This window comes from Silurus meridionalis, chromosome 7 (genome assembly GCF_014805685.1).
Source record: "Silurus meridionalis isolate SWU-2019-XX chromosome 7, ASM1480568v1, whole genome shotgun sequence".
Classification (NCBI taxonomy): domain Eukaryota; kingdom Metazoa; phylum Chordata; class Actinopteri; order Siluriformes; family Siluridae; genus Silurus; species Silurus meridionalis.
The window spans coordinates 10,372,794-10,393,234 of record NC_060890.1 but is presented as its reverse complement, the minus strand read 5'-3'; the positions used below and the strand labels follow the sequence as shown (position 1 = coordinate 10,393,234).

The 20,441-nt window shown below is 34.5% G+C and overlaps 1 protein-coding gene across 1 annotated transcript; it reads right to left on the bottom strand.

Annotated features, from left to right (window-relative positions):
* Positions 1-18,292: 18,292 nt before the first annotated feature.
* ch25h (cholesterol 25-hydroxylase) lies at positions 18,293-19,461 on the bottom strand. The gene has a single exon (XM_046854206.1). It carries the CDS (start codon positions 19,429-19,431, stop codon positions 18,592-18,594), a length of 840 nt encoding a protein of 279 aa, XP_046710162.1. The 5' UTR covers positions 19,432-19,461; the 3' UTR covers positions 18,293-18,591.
* Positions 19,462-20,441: the final 980 nt, after the last annotated feature.

Below are 20,441 nucleotides of genomic sequence, written 5' to 3'. Positions count from 1 at the left end.
GGAAAAAAACATAGTCTAGCACAGAGAATTACAGTGTATATATGGATGAATGCCTATCTGTTTACCTGTAGGTGTAATGCATGCTTATTTAGGAGGGGGGATAAGGACACAAGGCAGGGGAATGGGAATTATTGACACTGGGATGTGCATTTTGGGAGGGCTAACCATAAATGAAAGCTTCAGACAAGGATATCCTTAATACTATTCATATTAGTAGGTCACTGAGCACATTTTCATTTCCATGTTTAGACGTGCTCCTATCCAAATTCGAGACTTCCTCTCATCGCGCTGCTGGCCTTCAGCACACTTGCATGCTAAAACAGGGCCTCCAAAAGCACTGTGCACATTACTAAGCTTTTCCTGACTCATCATGATAATTGCTGTAATAACTGTACATTGCATGAGGCCCACATGACCAGGATTAAGGGCCACTAATGTTGTCCTTTACAGCCACTACATTTGCCTGCATAATATTTTAATGAATGCACTGACATGCGGCCTCATTAACACTTTTTATCAATGTCTGCAGAGCAGAAATTTAATAAAAACTCGTGGTTAAAGTGTGATACATCACCTGGAAACCTTTAAAATCAAACATGACCAGCCTCAGATAATAATCTACCCTCAAAGGTCTGAATAAATGAATGGGTTCAGTGGATTATTCAACTAAAATGCTTTCATTGTGGTTCAGTAGAAAAGCACTTCGTCAGAACCAGCAGCACTGTGCAGTAATGTTTGCTACTGGGCGGTGGATGAACTTATGCTCTTTTGGCATGTGCTTTGACCGAAAATGGCAAGGCAGCTGTTCTCTTAAAGGACTCCTCCAGTCAGCATCTCATTGGACGACAAGGATTAACAGGATTCAACTCAGAATAAGCATGAGAATGCCTTAGTGCGACGCCTGAATACTTTTCTATCTTTTCTCAATCTGTATCTGAATCTGTAAAATTCTCGCTATTTCTTTGTGACTTTGGCATTTATCCTATCTTGCTCTCTTTGGTCAAAATATCTCACACAAGTATCAAACAACAAATTACTTTTAACAGAAAATAATGAACATAAAGTACAGCATTAAGTTTTTACCATACATTTGGAAACAGGATGACAAGATCAGTAGTGTGACTTTGGTTGTGAATCAGGTAGTATTCTGGTGGAGGATAGCTAATTCTAGTGCAATTGTCTCTTCAAAATTCAGACTAACTTAATGCAAATTAATCTGGCTCTTCGATTTCTAAAGAAAAATTATTCTGCATGTTTCTGCATGTTCAGATGCAGATTTGCTATACCAGCATGTATTTGACAAAAATGATGACCTGATCATATAAAATTTATGTGAAACTTTAAAGCATCCCCATGGGGGATGGATCTTTCCACAGTCTTGTAAGAAATGTGTCACTGAGCACATGATGGTTTTCTCTCTGACGAGTCCAGGCTTGGGCAGGTTTTTAGTAAAAATAGGGAGATAGTAAAAATAGGGAGATATCATGTTGAGAAATACCTGCTATTACATATATTGCACTTTTCTTTTCTGAGTCAGCCAGTTGGTTTCCTTTTGTCATGAATGTGGTCATTGTGAGCATGTTGATAGTCAGGATCAATCTTTGATTTTCTGATAGTTAGGCCCCAGTTTGTAGTCCCTGATAAGAGCCTGATATCACACTAGTTCACAGTGAGTTATATATTTTTGCTCTGCCAGTGTCCTAGATTTAGTTTTTCTTTCCTTGTCTTAGTTCTGCTCTGTGTTGGTGCTGGTTACAATGTTCATGTCTCTGGAATGCCATCTTTGTTCATCCGGAAACTAAGAGGCATTTTCAAAAAGACCCATATCTTTATTGCATGCATTTCTTAGAGTCTTCCTTTGATTTTTTCAAAGATCATTTGCAGAATTTGACTTGCTGACAACATTTTATTAATAAATGGACCTGGGAACCTTCTCTCAAACAACACATCTGACTGGATTATGCAATTAGCTAACTGGTATCAGACTGTAAAGGGTAAATCAGTACTGTAATTATTATTATTTTTTTAATGTCTTGCACTTTGTTGGCTCAATACTCCTTCCTATTTAGTGCATTCATTGCTTTATTTTTTATTTTATTTTAATGATTTCTATACTTTCTAAACTTTCTTCCCTTAAATGTACTATATTGCATATTTGTTCCCATTTTATTTGGTAAGGAATTCCACTAGATTTGTATTGATTCAGTCTGAACAGAATTAGTGAGGTCTGGTGCGGAGGCCTAGGGTTCAAGCGGCAGTTATGTTTGGATCTCACTTTGCGCACAGGTTTATTAGCATGATAGAACAGATTTAAGCCTCCTAGTTCTAGGTAATAAATTGGAAATTCTACAGACATCCAGTACTTTTATGCACCTCAACCTGTGTAGAAACGGTACAAGAGAATGAACCACATTGGTAAGTAATGGTCAGTTGTCAATAAATGTTTGGTAATAATCCATGAGTCTTATTAGTTTCTATATAGTTGGTATAATGTTTGGAGGGAATGATCCTGACATGATCGTGTGCCATTGACCATATTAATTGATATAGCAATTTTCCTTTTTCTAGCAAACAAAAACTCTTGAAATAAGCCAAATGGCCAGCCAGCAGAATTAAACATAAAAAAAAATGTAAGATATTAAAGATGCCTTTATTCAAAATAATTTTACTTATAATATTTGTAATTTTGTAATGTTTACAACAGAGTACTTGTCTTCAATTCATACAGACAGGACAGTAAATTAGGGTAACTTTAATACATGTGTATTGTATCAAATTCTGTTTCTCACAAACCCCTTCTTTACTTATCTGACTCATGCATGGCTTTACTTTGCCTCGTTTGCCACCCAGTGGTCAGCCACGCTTTTTAGACAAAATAAAAGTCCCTACTTAAATAGAAGTATTTGGTCGAGTAAATATATATACACTAGGTTTATTAATTGATTGATATAATTATTGGTTTGATATAAAATGTAATCAGTGTGTGTGATTCAGTTATATGAATAAACAAATATATTTTTAACCTAATATACAGTTTCAATTTTTAAACTTTGTTCAAATTTTTATGTTGAAATGTCATTATTATTATTATTATTATTATTATTATTATTATTATTATTATTATTATTGTTGTTGTTGTTCATTAACCTCTTTATTATTGTTAAAAGGTCTTGAATTCAAATTGGAAGCGCCATAGAAAACAATTACACATTCATACAGATATAGAAGCTATTTTGAAAAACAACTCCACCTACGTGTTTATTTTATAACTGGTTGGAGAAACAATAACCTAAGATCAAGATCAAACCTGGGCAAAACCCATTCAGCGTAATAATAATGAGCCTTTTTAAAATTTCCAGTCACATGTGCTGTAAGTACATAATGAAAAATGCAACTGATCATGTTTGTAATTATAAGGTGAATATAATTAGCATTTTCCTTTTGGGTATATTCACAATGTACCCGCAACATGTATTATACATTTCAAAGAATCAAAATAAAAATATTCCTTAATCACTCATGAAGTTACTAGAGTTTAACAATTTCACATTAGTTGTTGAGCAAGTTGGTGGTTTACAAACAATGTATACAGCAATTACAATTTCAACATGTTGCATTTAATTGTATTCCATAATGATGATGTAAATGGGAGGGATTTGAAAGCTCATTTTGAAGCACTCGGACTTTCCCTTTTTAGTTTCCACTTCTATATGCAATCGCTTTGCACAAAAGAAAGGGAAAAAAAAACTAGGGCAGGAAATTCATCCTTAGTCATGAGTAATTAAAAGGAACTGATGAAAGTATGTGGTTCAACTATTGAAAGTGTGTTCCCTCGTGTCACTGCTGGTCCAGTGTGAGCATACAAAGACATTTATACGTCATGCTGATAACATATCTTCATCTGAGTCTGGGTTTAAAGAAAAAAAGTGTTGAATATGATTATCATATGAGTCATTTTTGATAGGATGAAGCTGTACTGGTGTGAAAAGAAAGTAAACTCGAGCATACTTTCCATAAGGGAACAATAACTCTCCACCCCAGGGCATGTTGCTAAACATTAACACCATGTAAACAATAGCCTCAGTGTTTCTTGGTGTTAAGCCAGTAAAGCCTGTAGATAGCATGTAATACGACTTGACTTGATTTTTTTAAAATAATAATCAGTGAATTACAGAATAAGGCTTCAACTGCATATTCTTAATTTATTTTACCAATCAGTCTGCTAAAAAAATTATATCATAACCTATTTTTCATCATGCAGTGATTTTATTAGAATGAGTGTTTAATGGCTGTTAAAATCCAAAGAAAGAATAATAAAGAGAACAAAATTTATTTTGTGACAAAGGTATTTGGTAGCAATATTTATCTTCCAATAACAAGCTTACAGTGACTGTTTTATCATTTTTTCATTTCAAAGTTTGTTGATTTAAAAAGTTTGGTCTTAACATAATAATGTTCAATGGTATCACATTACTGGAAAGAAACTACAGAGTTTGTTAAAACATGTCAGACATATTTCTGTAGAAATGTGTGTGTGTGTGTGTGTGTGTGTGTGTGTGTGTGTGTGTGTGTGTGTGAGTGTGTGTGAGTGTGTGTGTGTGTGTGTGTGTGTGTGTGTGTTTAGATGAAAACTGTTTTTTTCCATTGATAAAAATCAATTTTCCATTGATACAAATAATCTTACATCTCACACATAAAAGAATCCCCCCTCCCGTGATTCCGATGAGGCTCAGAAAATGTTCAAATTTGATAAGCCATCTAAAGAATAAGTTAAAACAAGAGAATTAGAAAAAACACGAGAGATAATAAATAGGCCATATGCTAAAACTAGCTCAGTTTCTTTGGAGGTTCTCAGACATGTTCAGGTTGATCATGTGAATTGCGAAATGGTGAAATTGGGAAATGGTGAAATAAACCTTTTGTTGCCAAACTGCAAACACACAGATTTGATCTATGTACGTACAATCATGTGAAGAAGAAATTCTAAGGTTGTATGTATCAGAGCATAATAAAAAGGTCTATCAGGGCAGGTCTTTAAGTTAGGTAAATACAACCTCAGATAAACAACACACAACATATAACATGTCATTATTTATTTTACAAAAATAAAACCAAAATGGAAAAGCTATCTATAAAAACTAACAACATCTTTACTGCTTCCATAAGAATTAAGGGTCTATATACCAGCAATGTGCTGCTAATCAAATGCCCTTGATTAATTGATCATCAGGAAGTGTGACCACCTCTATAAAAGCCCAAGTTTTAGCAGTTTGCTAACACAATGCCGAGGAGGAACAACAACAGCAATGATTTTAGGGAAGCAAATGTTGCCACCCATCAATCTGGGAAGGGTTATAAAACAATTTCCAAACAATTTAAAGCCCATCAACCTAAAGTGAGCAATATTATTCACAAATGGTAACTTTTAAATCAGTGACCAAGTGAAGATTTTGCATTGATGCACAACATCACTTTTGGTGAAATCCAAACACAGCATTCTAACACAAACACCTCAAACCAACTGTCAAGCTCGATAGTGAATGATTTCAGTTTGTTTTACAGCCAAAGGTGCTGGACAACTTGCAGTCATTGAGTGGACCATGACCATGACCACTGAGTGGACCATGACCCATGTATACCAATTTATTCTAGAGTCAAAAGTTCTAGAATCCAGGTGTCCAAATACTTTTGTCCATATAGTGTATGTTTATTGATCCAAAAGAGACAGTACACATTGTTCATTTTTAATAATAGAAATATGTCAGATGTAGCTAAATGACTACATTTTATTTGCTAATTTGCATCTTCTGGACAATCTGGTTTTAAAGGAAAAATAAAATAACAAAGAAAATCACAAAGCAACATTAAAAGGCCATGTGATACTTAAAACTAGCACATAAAATACCAAACATAAAAAACACAATCTTAACAATCGTTTCTGTGACCATGTCTATACACGCTATGTTACCACACATCGTTATGACATGCCTAACTTGCATAATAAAGTGGTTATACCTTTTAAATCAATGGCAAGTTCAGTGTGCTATAGTTCATGATTCAACACATTGCACAAAACTAAGGCAGATTGCATAAACAGGAAATGCTTTTTTCAGTACAGTACAAGGAGGAGTGGAGGAACAGGATCATTTAGAATTTTAGAAGTCTTGACGAAGTCCCCAACTGCACAGTGTCCTTAACTTTTATACAACAATAAGTAGACTTAATAATCTATATCTTTCTTTCCCCCTCCCTCTCCTCGGACCTGCCTGCTTCATCCTGGCCTGCCTCTGGATTGTGTTCTCTTCAGTTGGAGGCCACTCTGTGCAGCTGGTGATGGATTCTCCTCAACGGCCTGGGTATCTATAAAAATATGAAATGAGACAGGAGCTCTGAAGATGGATTTGGACTGAACTTAATGTCAACAGTCTGCTACACTGACTCAGAACTACAGTTTGCATTTTATCACAATTACTGCACATATCATCATTGAGCTGTAATAAAAGGACATTCTGTGTCACCCAGATGAGGATGAGTCCCCTTTTGAGTCTGGTTCCTCTCAAGGTTTGAGAGGTTTGCCATCTCAGGTAGTTTTTCCTTGCCACCGTCGCCACCGGCTTGCTCATTAGGGACAAACTTACTCTTATAAAGACCAATCATATTGATTGTTTCTGACCATATTATCTTTGTAAAGCTGCTTTAAGACAATGTACATTGTTAAAAGTGCTATACAAATAAACATGAATTGAATCAGTCGAGTCAAGGCAATATATATTACATACAAAAAAAATCAATAGTAAGACTTCTAATTTAGCTGTGTTATTTTTTTTTTACTTTTTTGTGTACCTGAGTGAGTTGGATCCTTTAAGACACTGGCCTTTGAGGATAATTAATTAAAAAATATGATTCTCCACATGCTGTTTCTCCATCCTTGAACATTAAAAAGCTCTGGCCTGAAGGAGTTGGTGTTGAATCTAATTTATTGCTCAGGAGCACCAGGTGCCAAATCTCCAAATGACTGTATTAGACTGTAGAAAGTACATTACTCATAATCACACACTACATGATATTTGCTCATGATCAATAGTTTAAATTTTTGTTCTCTAATTCTTACCTCCTGTAAAGCTGCTTTAAAACAATGTCCATTGTGAAAAACGCACTATAGAAATAAACTTAAATTGAATTCTTGCAGAATGTAACTGTGTTTATACCACACACATTAAATGTCCTGATACATACCCTGCATGAAGTCTATATTTATCAAAGCTATCATAGATTTTCCATTTATATAAAAACAAGTTCCTTTAATGATGACAAATTAACTCATTATCCAAGTGATAATTAATGTGTTTAATGTGTTTTTATTACAGTTAAGATGGGCTGTCAATCACCAGTGAACAAAAAAATCGACCTTTTTCACTTTAAACAAATTGTCAGTGTTTATAAAGGCAATGCATTTGGCAGAGTGGTTTGAATTGCTTCACCTGTTAATATTTATGTCTCAGCAGTCAGTCCAGACCTGATTATTTCAGCCAGCTGTACAAATGGAAACACTCAGGAGAGTAATAAAACCAAGTAATAATATCAAGATGCCATGTCAGAGGGTTGCTTCACATCAAAGACACAGTGAGACACTGCATATAGTGCATCTTTAAAAATGTATTCCAGTAGTGTCATATTAAAGAAATAGTTCTGGATGAAAATTATGTGTGCGTTCAAATCTCAGTAAACAAACAGACTACAAATGTTAATATTTCTACCAGAAATGTACAATAATAACTGATCAGGTAACATGTCCTTCTCTCTCAACACGCAGTTAAATGATAATAGATAAAATAATAATAGCAGACCATCGGGCAAATACTTTCAAAATGGATTTCTAATTACCTCTCATATCTAATTTTTTCCTTATGTTGAGTGACTCTTGACCTTTACTACTATGTCTGGTTAAATGGAGTAATAGCTGGGGAGGGTTTGTAGGTAGTCTGAACTTTCCAAATGTCAAATTATGCAAAATAGTACAAATTTCTTTTGTGGGTTTTCATTTTTATTATATGTGTCAGAATATCTGGAATATTGTGAGTCAGAAAAACAACTGGCTGAGAGTTGTGTGGTTTGCTAACAAGTCTCATCTACACAGCTGAAAGAGAGGACAGGTTGATAATTGTTTTTGTTAAAAGTGAATCAAAGCATTCTGTCTTCTGTGTGGCCATATTACTATATGTCAAATGCCTGTTTGGCCTCTGCAATCTAGCTGCAGTGCTAAAGATCAAGTCAAATATAGAGCTTTCGGATGCATATTTCTAAACTGATGTCAACATTAACCGCATTGTAAAAAGTAAATCCCCTGACCACAACTTGGTAAAAGGAAATCAATATGGTCTTTATATAAGCTCACTATTTACTCATTTCGCAATGCATCTTTTTAGATCTTTGGAAAATATTCACAAATATCCGTATTCTGTAGCAAAGATTTTGTATTAGTTTTTTCAAATTTAGTAAGAAAAGAACAAGTTCACATAGCCATTTCCTGTTTGCCATTTCCTTTTTGTTCATGCTGTCTCAAAGGCTAAAAGTTGTTGTTCAACAAGAACAAATGAAATTCTCTGGTTTGCACGGAAAATGTAAAATAAATAGTATTGTCATAAAATATCTTTACATTTATTTAATTGAATCATTATAGATCAAGCTATTCGTGTTATCTTTAGATGTAGGGTGAAATATATTCCAAACAGCAGCAACATTCAAAAGCAAAAACTTTTTTTTCACATCCGTCAGGGAGCATATATGCAATGATTGTTCAATTGTTTACATAGATTGAGCAGTCAACAGAAAGATCAACAAAATTGCAAAAAAAAAAAAAAAAAAAGCAAAAACTAGTGACATTGTTGTCAAATTGATAAGTATGTATCATATAATATACTAAGATTACAATAAGCTAAATATAATATTATTAAAACTAAAGTCACTTTTACTAATTTCTTGCTTGATACTGATATTGTTGAGATGTAAAGCAATCTTTCAAAAAGGCATCTTCAATTAACATATAAAATGACAGTATCATGTCCCAAAGTAGAAGAACCCTTAGTATTCAATGGACAAATAGTTAAAGTCAAAAATTGTAAATAAAATTTTAACATTCGAAAATTCAACAAAAGCTGGTTCTCAAAGTTTTTGGAATTTACTTTCAGATCTTTTTGGACTGAAATGAGACCAGCAGTGCTAAAAGGTTGCTCACAGGCAGCAGATGCGGGTAGGGGAGTGTTGAGCCTTACTGGCATCTTCAACAGAGGTGCAGTGTGGACTGTGAAAACAGAAGCCTTTGAAAACAATGACTGATTTTTCCTCGACATTGTAAAAATTAAATGAGTCGGAAAGTAAATTACTAACAGGCGGAAATGATGCAGGTCGAAGCACCTAATGTTTTGCTCATACGCAGTAAGGGGACATAAGTGTTTTCAGATGTTTCAGCGTCGATAAGCTTTTTTTTGCGAAATAACTGAAAATTATAGTGTGGATGAGAACTGTTTTTGTAATGTAGTGTAGCCCCAGATCCTAAACTGTGATAGAGCCAACACTGCCACCACAAAAGATCTTGTGTTTATAACCTAAACCTGCTTTAAACTTCTCTACAACTATTCCTGACCTGTCTGGTGTGTTCTTTAGTCTTCATTATGCAGTTTGCTCACTAATGTTCTCTAACAAACCTCTGAGGCCTTCACAGAACAGCTGTAATTATACTGGGATGTAAGTAAACACAGGTAGACTGCAATTTACTAATTAGGTGACTTCTGAAAGCAGTTGATTGCACTGGATTTTATTTAGGGGTATCAGAGTAAAGGAGGCTGAATACATATGCACGCCACACTTTTCAGATTTTTATTTGTAAAAAATCTTAAACACCATGTATCAATCACAGTGCATTGAATTGCAAAGGTATTCAAACCCCTTGAATATTTCCACATCTCTCTCTCTCTCTCTCTCTCTCTCTCTCTTTCTCTTTCTCTCTCTCTCTCTCTCTCTCTCTCTCTCTCTCTCTCTCTCTCTATATATATATATATATATATATATATATATATATATATATATATATATATATATATATATATATTTGATCCCCTGCCGAGTTTACTCCCTTACAAATTATTTTTAATAGGTTTATTTTTACAGAGAGAGAGAGAGAGACAGGATATCAAAAAGAAAAAAATCCCTTAAAAAAAACTTTAAAGAAAGGTTATCAATTTATTTGTATTTAATTGAGTGAAATAAGTATTAGTCCTGTCCTTTTAAGAAAGTTATTCAAACCTCTCCAGCAACCATGGGCAAGACCAAAGAGCTGTCCCAAAGCTTGGTAAGAAAGTGACCACCGTTGGCGTGAGAATTTTAGAATAGAAGAAATACAAGATAAGTCAATCGCCCTCGCTCTGGAGCTCCATGCAAAATCTCACCTCATGGGGTGAGAATGATTCTGAGAAAAGTGATCAGCCAAGAATTACATGGGAGGAGCTTGTTAATAATATCAAGGGAGCTGGGACCACAGTCACCAAGAAAACCATTGGTAACACACCAAGTTCCCCCTGCTCAAGAATGAAAAAATTGTCTGAAGTTTGCAAATAAACACCTGAATGATTCAGAGAAGGCTTGGGAGAGTGTGATGTGGTCATTTGAGACCAAAATTTAGCTCTTTGGCATCAACTCATTTGCTGTGTTTGGAGGCATATAAATGCTGAATATGACAACAAGAACATCATCCTCACTGTCAAACATGAAGGAGGAAACATTCTGTTTTGGGGCTGTTTCTCTGCTAAGGAAACAGGAATACTTCATCACATGAATGGGGCCATGCACTGTAGAATCTTGAATGAGAACCTTCTGGCCTCAGGCAGAACACTGACGATGGGGTGGTGGATGGGTCTTCCAGCATAACAATGACCCCAAAAACATTTTGCTAAGACAACAATCTGGTGGTTTTGTAACAATCCGATGAACTACAATCTTGTCCTTGACGTCCTTTGACAGCTCTTTGGTCTTGCCCATGATGGTGGAAAGGTATGAATGGAAGAGGTTGATTCTGTGGCGGGTGTCTTTTATACACCTCACAAGCTGTGCACTTTCTTAATAGGACAGAACTAATTTGTGTGTGGGAGTCAGAATTCTTGCTGGTTAGTAGGGAATCAAATATTTATTTCACTCTGTAAAATACAAATTAATTTATAACCTCTCTTTAAATTTTTTTTAATGGATTTTTTTATATTCTGTCTCTCTCTGTTAGAATAAACCTAACAGACTGTTAATTTCTTTGTAAAAATCAGCAGGGGATCAAATTATTATTTCCCTCACTGTATATATATATATATATATATATATATATATATATATATATATATATATATATATATATATATATATATATATTTCAAATCAGTAGTAAATAAGGTAATTTCATTTGCAATGTAAACTATGTATAATTAGATGATCCCTTTAAAAAAGCAAAAAACTACTGGAAAAAACCCACAATGATTTCAATTATAAAATTTTTTATGATTTCTTATTGCATGATGTCGTTTACACTCTTAATTATTATCAGTGGAATATCCTATTTGCACAAGCACCCCCGCACACCGCCTACATACTGTACGCCGGTGCAGGAGCAAACATGCCTTGTAGATTTGTCATGGGTTCCCACCTTCAACATGCAGTTAGAAACATTTCGAAATGTGTGTCGTGAGTGTCAGCCCAAATGTTACAAGTTGCTTCAAATTCTTAGGTAAATTTTACAGCCTGCACAATCAAATGTGTATTTGCTCTTATGCTGTGTAGGTTAAAAAGCTAGATTTTCCCCTCATGTTTAAACGTAGCTGTCAGTCACATAGACACCTTTACACAAACACTTAAATTATTTCAGGCAATCCTCTAAAACATGTTTGGTCAAATGTTTTTTTAAAGCCTTAATTTTTGTAGATCCATATTTGGCAAGTTAAGTTTGATAAAAAAACTAACAAAAAAAATGCAAACTGAAAGGGTGATTTCAAAAACATTGAGACCTAATTGTTTCTTGCTGAAACCTCATCCCATGGGAACAAATCGCGTGTAACCTCATAGGAAAAATAATACACACTGCCATTGAGTGTGTAGTCATTTCAAACATTTTCCAGTAAGGAAATTCTGAATAAGGTCGCAGGGTATTTCCCATTATGGGCTTGCCGAACAAAAGGAAGGTCACATCCTATATTTTGGAATTTCAGATAGCAGGACCATGCACACACACACACACACACACACACACACATTGTTAAAGTGCAACTAGTCTAAGAAATCTCTGTGTTTGCTTGAGAAACTTGTACAAGTTATCAAGTCTGGTGAATAAAATAACATTTATTAGAAAGTGAGGAGATCTACTGTTGTTCAAGGAGTAGCAAATGTAGTTTGCAAGGTTTCATAGTTAGTTCAGCAAAGTGCTGGAAAAATTAAAGATTAACTAGAATGATTAAACTGGTATCTTCCCCGGCAAACCTGACATGTTTCAACATTCAGTAGTGTGCTTTCACTTCTGCAGAAATTATACTAGTCTGAAATCTGAATTGGCATGATAAATATGGCAGATAAGAACAGATTTTCCTAAACTTATGCCAAGAATATGACAGTCTCACGCATTATAAGGCACATAAACACTTTATTTGGGCTTTTCTTTTCTTCCACTGCTGAATCTTATAGTCTGTATCTGTACTGAGAGTAAAAATAGGCCTTAATGTGGAAAACTGGAAATAAAACTATTACAAGCTAGTTGCACTTACATTAGTTTCATGGAAATAAATAAAAACTATATAAAAAAACATAGTTGTGAAAATAACTTCTTAACTTCTAAGTTCTGTCCCAGTGCTGAGCCTGTTGAAATATATTAATGAATGCTTAAAAACTGCATTGGCTCATTCTGTCATTTTATATCTACATTTCTACAATAACTCATAAACATTTGCACAGTGTGAAAATCAATGTGTATCAATATATACATCTCAAGATCTTAAGATTTTATTTAGAATAAGCCATCTGTAATCTAAATAGTCTGGCTGACTAACAAAAACATGGAGGTTTTATTGGTAATCCCACCCAGGAGACCTTCCTATAAATGCTCTTATTATTCCATTTAGTAATTTTCAGTAACTGCTCTGGTTAGCTCAGGGTCTTGGTCATGGTCTTGATCACAGTGGATCCATAATAAAATATATAAAAATAAAAAATATAAATAACAAACAAACATAAATAAACACACTCTATGGACAAAAGGTTTGTGGAAACCTGATCATAGGAATATTGTGTGCGTTTGAACATCCTTTTCACATTTTTTCCCCATTTGCTCTTTATATAACCTTCACTTTTTGGGAAAATGTTCGACTAGACTTTTTCAGTGTGCCTGTGGAGATTTGTGTACCTGTACTATGCAATGACAATGAAGTTGTATTTATCTATCTATTTAGACAAATGCAAAAAAACAACAACAAAATAAATAAATGATGCTCTATATGAACTGTAGGAATTACTGAATTAAGCTTTTAACTTAGTTAATCCTCTAGAGTTGGTCGAAACAAGGAAACACAAAAGTATAGTATCGGCTATGTCATAATATCAGCTATAAACCATGACATAACCACAGGTGTGACATGGTGTGCCTGTACCAGACAGATGTACACCTACACACCCAGATTATTGACAGACAAAAAAAGAATCTTGGTAACAAATGGTTTGAACTTTTTAACCACACTTTTTTTAAATAAAGTGAAATATTAAATGTATGTTGTTGCAGTTAACATGAGCATAACTTGAATTTGGTTTGCTAAGACTAAGAATACTGGATTTTGGCTTCAGACACGTTAGTTATGCATAGGTATTTCCTCTCTGCAATATATAATTTGTGGTTTAGTTCTGACATAATTAAGTTCTTGTTTGCTCAGAAACATGCTTGAATGTATTCCATCAGTTATATTTCAATTCAGAAACAGTGCTTTAAAGCACAAAGCAGAAACAAAAGTCAGAGCATGCATAGAGCTGAAAAGAGGAAGTGTGAATTTCTCACATCTGCTTTCTATATAAAGAAAATGCAGACTGTCTGCTTTAATCGTTGTGTGGTTTGTAATTAATAAAATGTTTCATCATAAATTTGTAATATAAAACCACACACTGAGTTTTTTGCTACCGGAAGGGATTTCAAAACTTTAAAATTTAATTTGTGTAAGCATCCCGACAATGTTGCTAAAAGTGAGAATGGAATAAAAATACCTCTGAAGTAATGGAAAGTTTTATAAAGAAAAGGGAAGTGGGATGTAAGTAAATATGTGCACCTCGTGCAATTTTCCTAAATAATTCCTGTTTATTTGTATGAAGCATTCAGCAATGTCCATTGTCGAGTGGTGAAAAGAATACTGAACATTATAAAATCATACTCAAGTAAAAGTACTAATAGTTCCTAAAAATGTGTGTGTAGAGTAAAAGCACCTGTCCTAAATACTACGTACGAGTAAACAGTAGCCCTATTAAAAGTACTCAATAGTAGTGATTAGTGGGTGCTATGCTGTGAATGTTATTCCACATTAAACTTCCAAAATTAAAACTGTACTTACATCAGTGTTATCGTCTTTTATGGATGTTTCTTTGTAAGAAGAAACCAACAACAAATAAAACCCAGTTAAAACTTTATTTTTGACTGCCAACACTGAGAATCCAGTCATGTAATATTTGAAAAAGCAATCAAGAACCAGGTAACATTTATGACAACCATTCTTTAGGGGTCACCTGTTTCCTAAGCACGATCCTTTGTGTGAACTTCTTTTTGGGTTCAGTAACTTGTGATGCTAAAGCAATGAGTAATGTGAAAATCTCTGAGATTTGCCAATACCTTCACAGTAATAAGACTGGTTGTGTGCTATGTAAGCAGGTAGAAAAGGATTTTGTGTATTTAAAAGCTGATATAGAGCCAAGTCAAAGACTGAATGTGTCATACCATAAAGCTTGGGTTTTAGTGCCAACGTCAGGAGTCATTCAGTCAGCAGGGTGCTCATGTACGTACGCAGCTGAAATACTGTGGAATGTCACTAAATTAAGTACTTTACTAACATTTCCAGTGGTGGACTTTAATGACTTAAATGTAAGTGTTATATAGTAGTATATACTGAAGTATTTCCATTTGGGGAGACTTTAACTTCACTACATTTCAAAGTCAAATATTCTTACTTTTTACTTACATTTTGTGAAATCAGTCGTTCCTTTTTATTTATGAGGATAAAAACTTAACTGGTCAACCAAGGCACCAATCAGGGTAGAGCTCACACTCTGTTTTAAACTTGTTTTGTTTGCTGCTTGGTGGAATCTACTTAGTACAAACATACAGTTCAGCGTCAGTTCAACAGCAAGCAGAACATTTTGAGAGTCATAAATGATGGAAGAAACTCATTTTTTTTTTTTTTTAAGTAGTTGAAAATAAGGTGTTCATGATCATTTTAATATATATTAAATATATATGTGGATCTTAGAGTCTTATCAAATAAACTGAGTGAATTATGAGTCATGCAACAAAAATGATAATAGGAACATTATAGCCATGATAGATCATAGTTCTTTGGAAACTCATGTACATTTCCAGGCAGAAACATTTGTACTTTTACTTGAGTGAAAGTTTAAAGGGAGCACTTTTACTTTTACTGAAGTTATATTTTATCTAGTGTATCTTTACTGTAACTCAAGTTTGTATATTTTGTCCACCACTAAACATTTCTAATTTACTAACATATAAATGAATAATTTAATACAATGCACTGTGCATTGTGTAAACACATTTTTACACTTTACACATTTTTATACTTTAGGTTTGTGTATATAGTGTTGTTCCTTAAGACACAAATTAGGCATCATCTAGTTAGAAGTGTAACCAAGAACAGCAGGAAGATGTACACCATGTGATTGTAGAGGGAGAGAGCCAGACAGTTCCACATCATCCTCAAGGTCACTAGTTTCTGCTGTATTTTATATCTCCTCACCAGCTCCACTCTGGAGGACAGGAGGTCCAGAAGCACAAAGGGTGAACAGAAACTTAAGTAGACTGACAGTGAAAACAGTACTGGGAAAATCGGGGACCTTAACCAGGTCTCATACTGTAGGATGCAGTTCCAGATTCCCTGAAGCAGAGGTATTTTGCTCCATGTCTGTGTGAGCAGAAGCATGTCGCTCTCTGGCTGTGTGAGCTGAGACATGTTCCTTGTCTGAGTGAGCAGAGACATGTTGCTCTGTGTGTGTGAGCTTGTGAGCTGCTGCTTGAGGTTTTTTATACAGTATATCTTAGCCACACCTCTGGGAACGTTTTATACAAAACTTTGTTTCCTGGAAACTTTGATGTCAGATAAAGAGATAAGATGAATGTTAAAGATATTCTCACTTTTTACTTACATTTTGTGAAATCAGTCGTTCCTTTTTATTTATGAGGATAAAAACTTAACTGGTCAACCAAGGCACCAATCAGGGTAGAGCTCACACTCTGTTTTAAACTTGTTTTGTTTGCTGCTTGGTGGAATCTACTTAGTACAAACATTCAGTTCAGCGTCAGTTCAACAGCAAGCAGAACATTTTGAGAGTCATAAATGATGGAAGAAACTCATGATTTTTTTTTTAAGTAGTTGAAAATAAGGTGTTCATGATCATTTTAATATATATCAATGTGTGTTTGACTCATTAATATCATCCTGCAAATATTGTGGATCTTAGAGTCTTATCAAATAAACCGAGTGGATTATGAGTCATGCAACAAAAATGATAATAGGAACATTATAGCCATAATAAATCATAGTTCTTTGGAAACTCATGTACATTTCAAGGCAGAAACATTTGTACTTTTACTTGAGTGAAAATTTAAAGGGAGCACTTTTACTTTTACTGAAGTAATATGTGAGTGCAACAAACTGACTCACTAGCCCAGGACCTCAGAGTTCCTTTGTACTCGGCACAAAACAACTACGAATAAAGGTCTTGAATCCAAGGTTGTTTGTTTTACTGTTTAATTATGATTTTTAAATAAAAACAAAACAAAAACTTAGGATCTTCACCTTTCTAAACAAATAAACTGTGTAGTTCTGTGTAGTTCTGTGTAGGTCAAAAGACTGTGTTGCTCCTAAGTCCAGTGGCTTCTGACTGTTTTGTAGGGTTCTATCTCTTTTATACCAAATCTAACAGCCAATCAAATTACGTTATACTGGAACTCTTGAAATGGCTTCAACATAATATTTTATCTAGTGTATCTTTACTGTAACTCAAGTTTGTATATTTTGTCCACCACTAAACATTTCTGATTTACTAACATATAAATTAATAATTTAATACAATGCACTGTGCATTGTGTAAGCACATTTTTACACTTTACACATTTTTATACTTTAGGTTTGTGTATATAGTGTTGTTCCTTAAGACACAAATTAGGCATCATTTAGTTAGAAGTGCAACCAAGAACAGCACGTTTTTCCTAAACTTTTTAATGCCGATTTAAAATATTCACACCTGAAAAACAAACCACACATTAACTTATTGCTGTTGACACAATTTATTAAACGCTACACTGCTACTACTTCTGGCGGAAGTTATACCCATAATCGTGTTCACAGCAGCACCACCAGTCATTCAGTGACACTGAGAATTTTCCTGAGATTATGGGATTATGGGATTATTATTATTATAGTGTATGTATCTGTGTATGTATGCATGTATTATTATTATTATTATTATTATTATTATTATTATATGCTGCAGATCCACCATAAGCCAGGCCAGGACAAACAAGTTACTGAAGATCATGGAGTGAATAAAAGTAAAGAAAGCTGAATGTACTTTAGATGATAAATGGACAAAAGCAAGTGGCATTTCTAACCAAAAGACTTTTGGCTTTACAGTAAGGAAAATATACAGGTTGTAATTATATGCCTTGTACTATGATTATATAAGACTATATAGTACTTTTGTTTGTAATTTAATATAAAAGATTTCAATTAGATCATTTGAGACTGGTTTGGAGATACTGTTTGATATAACTACTCCCATTCATTATTATTTAAACAGTCCAGTGGAAATCAGTTTACTTTAACTGTAATTACACTGTACTGCCCACTCAAACCTTCCCACTCACTTAATGCCAGCTCTGATCTGCCACACATGTAGTTGTCCGAAACGAGAAATGATTGAGTCTTCTGATAATTTAACTGAAATTGTCACATTATAATAATAAATATTCAGGTTTTAACACACAAATGCACATGGATTTCAGGTTTGAAGAATAATTTATTGTAGTGAAATTGTGGTATTTTGTTCTTGGTCAACAAGCAAAACCTTTCATATAATAAAATATAAATTAAAGTTCATATATATTCATAACAAATAGTTAACTACATTCAAACAAAAATACATCTTTCTTAACTTGCTATTTACATTAAATAGTGTTAACATTTTAGATACACAATACAAAAAATTAAATTCAAATTATAGATTCACTGAATCAAATAAAAAGCCCCTGCGATCCTTTTGATGCAAAATATTACTGTGAACTGAAAGTCCTCCTTTTTCTGTTCACTCTGAGTGAAGTGTCCCAAACAGCTTGTCCCAGTGAGTAAAGTATGGAGCGTAGTTAGCCTTGAACTTTTGGTGATGAAGGTCATGATGTGGAGCACCTCCATACAGTCTGAAAGGAACAAGTCTGTGTGTGGCCCAGGGCAGATCATACCCACAGTGGTCCTCAACTGACAGCCACATGTTTAGGATATGAAAGAGCATCTCAGTGAATGGGTGGCAGCCCAGCAGCATGGGGTTCATTGCTGCAAAGAGTCCAAGCGACAGCGTCTCCCAAGCTCCTGAGTACTCTGTAGTTAGAGCAAACGTGGATGTGTGCTTATGGTGCACTTTGTGGAATGTGCGGTAAAGCCACGGCACCTTGTGATGCAGCAAATGCCAGATGAAGTACTGGAAATCAAAGAGGAGCAAACAGCTCACCAAATGTCCAATGACTTCAAGAAAATCAGGAGCCTCTGCTGGGTAGATGACAGGTCTCCAGTACCAGTGCAGCACGCTCAGTGGGAAGATGTACACCATGTGATTGTAGAGGGAGAGAGCCAGACAGTTCCACATCATCCTCAAGGTCACTGGTTTCTGCTGTATTTTATATCTCCTCACCAGCTTCACTCTGGAGAACAGGAGGTCCAGAAGCACAAAGGGTGAACAGAAACTTAAGTAGACTGACAGTGAAAACAGTACCGGGAAAATCGGGGACCTTAACCAGGTCTCATACTGTAGGATGCAGTTCCAGATTCCCTGAAGCAGAGGTATGTTGCTCCATGTCTGTGTGAGCAGAAGCATGTCGCTCTCTGGCTGTGTGAGCTGAGACATGTTCCTTGTCTGGGTGAGCAGAGACATGTTGCTCTGTGTCTGTGTGATCTTGTTAGCTGCTGCTTGAGGTTTTTTATACAGTATATTAGCCACACCTCTGGGAAATTTCTGTTTTCGGAAAACTCCATGTGCGTCAACGTCTTTGATCAGTTTAAAGCTGGAATAAACCCTCACATCTTTGTTAAACACTTTAAATTTTTTAGGTTATTAATTACTCCCTTGCCTGTTTGTTGCTTTAAAAGCAGGAAATTACGTGGCATGAAAATATGCACTTGGCATAGTTAATACAGTTCATTATTAACAGGTTATGGCAAGATACATTTGCAGTGTAGCAACAAATCAAAAAAATTACAGATTATTTACAATACAATAAAGTAAAAATACTTAATTACTTAAAAATTAACATACCTAAATGTATTGAAATGTATTTAAATATTAGACATGATTATAAAAGGCCCGAAAAAAAAGTGTAAAAACAATGTAAAATATATACCGGCTACATAAAGATTTTCATAAAACTGAAAATATCATGCACAAGTTTTACTCTCAAAAATCTTTTTAGTGTGTATTTTTTACCTAGAAAAGTGTACATATTATACATTTAAGTATGCCACCTGCTTTAAATTATACTTTAAAGATGCAATACACCGAGGTTAAAGTCTCACACACATACAATTTGGCACTATTTCTTATAAGTATAAAATATGAATGTTAAAGATTATTTCAAGCAGAATTATTGTGAAAGTACCTAACCTGTTCACCAAGTAGACTAAATACTGCCACCTATTGAATTATTAAGTTTCTTCTATTACATTTTGAAAAGTAGTAGCTCAACATTAACCTGGAGACAGCTGTGTCAGGCTCTCCCGGCCTATTAAGATTTATTATTTTCTTTTTATTCTTTTTACTGTATAGACTGATGGAAATGAGAAAAGGAAGTCTAGCAAATGGCACCTTGTATGCAGAGCTGGAGAAAGCTCTGCATATTTTACTTATATCTAACTCTTGGATACAAGTGATAATTTCAGAGATTATCA

Bases quoted from the DNA above. Each gene is read 5' to 3' on its own strand.
- ch25h (XM_046854206.1), bottom strand. From the start codon at position 19,431: ATGTCTCTGCTCACCCAGACAAGGAACATGTCTCAGCTCACACAGCCA.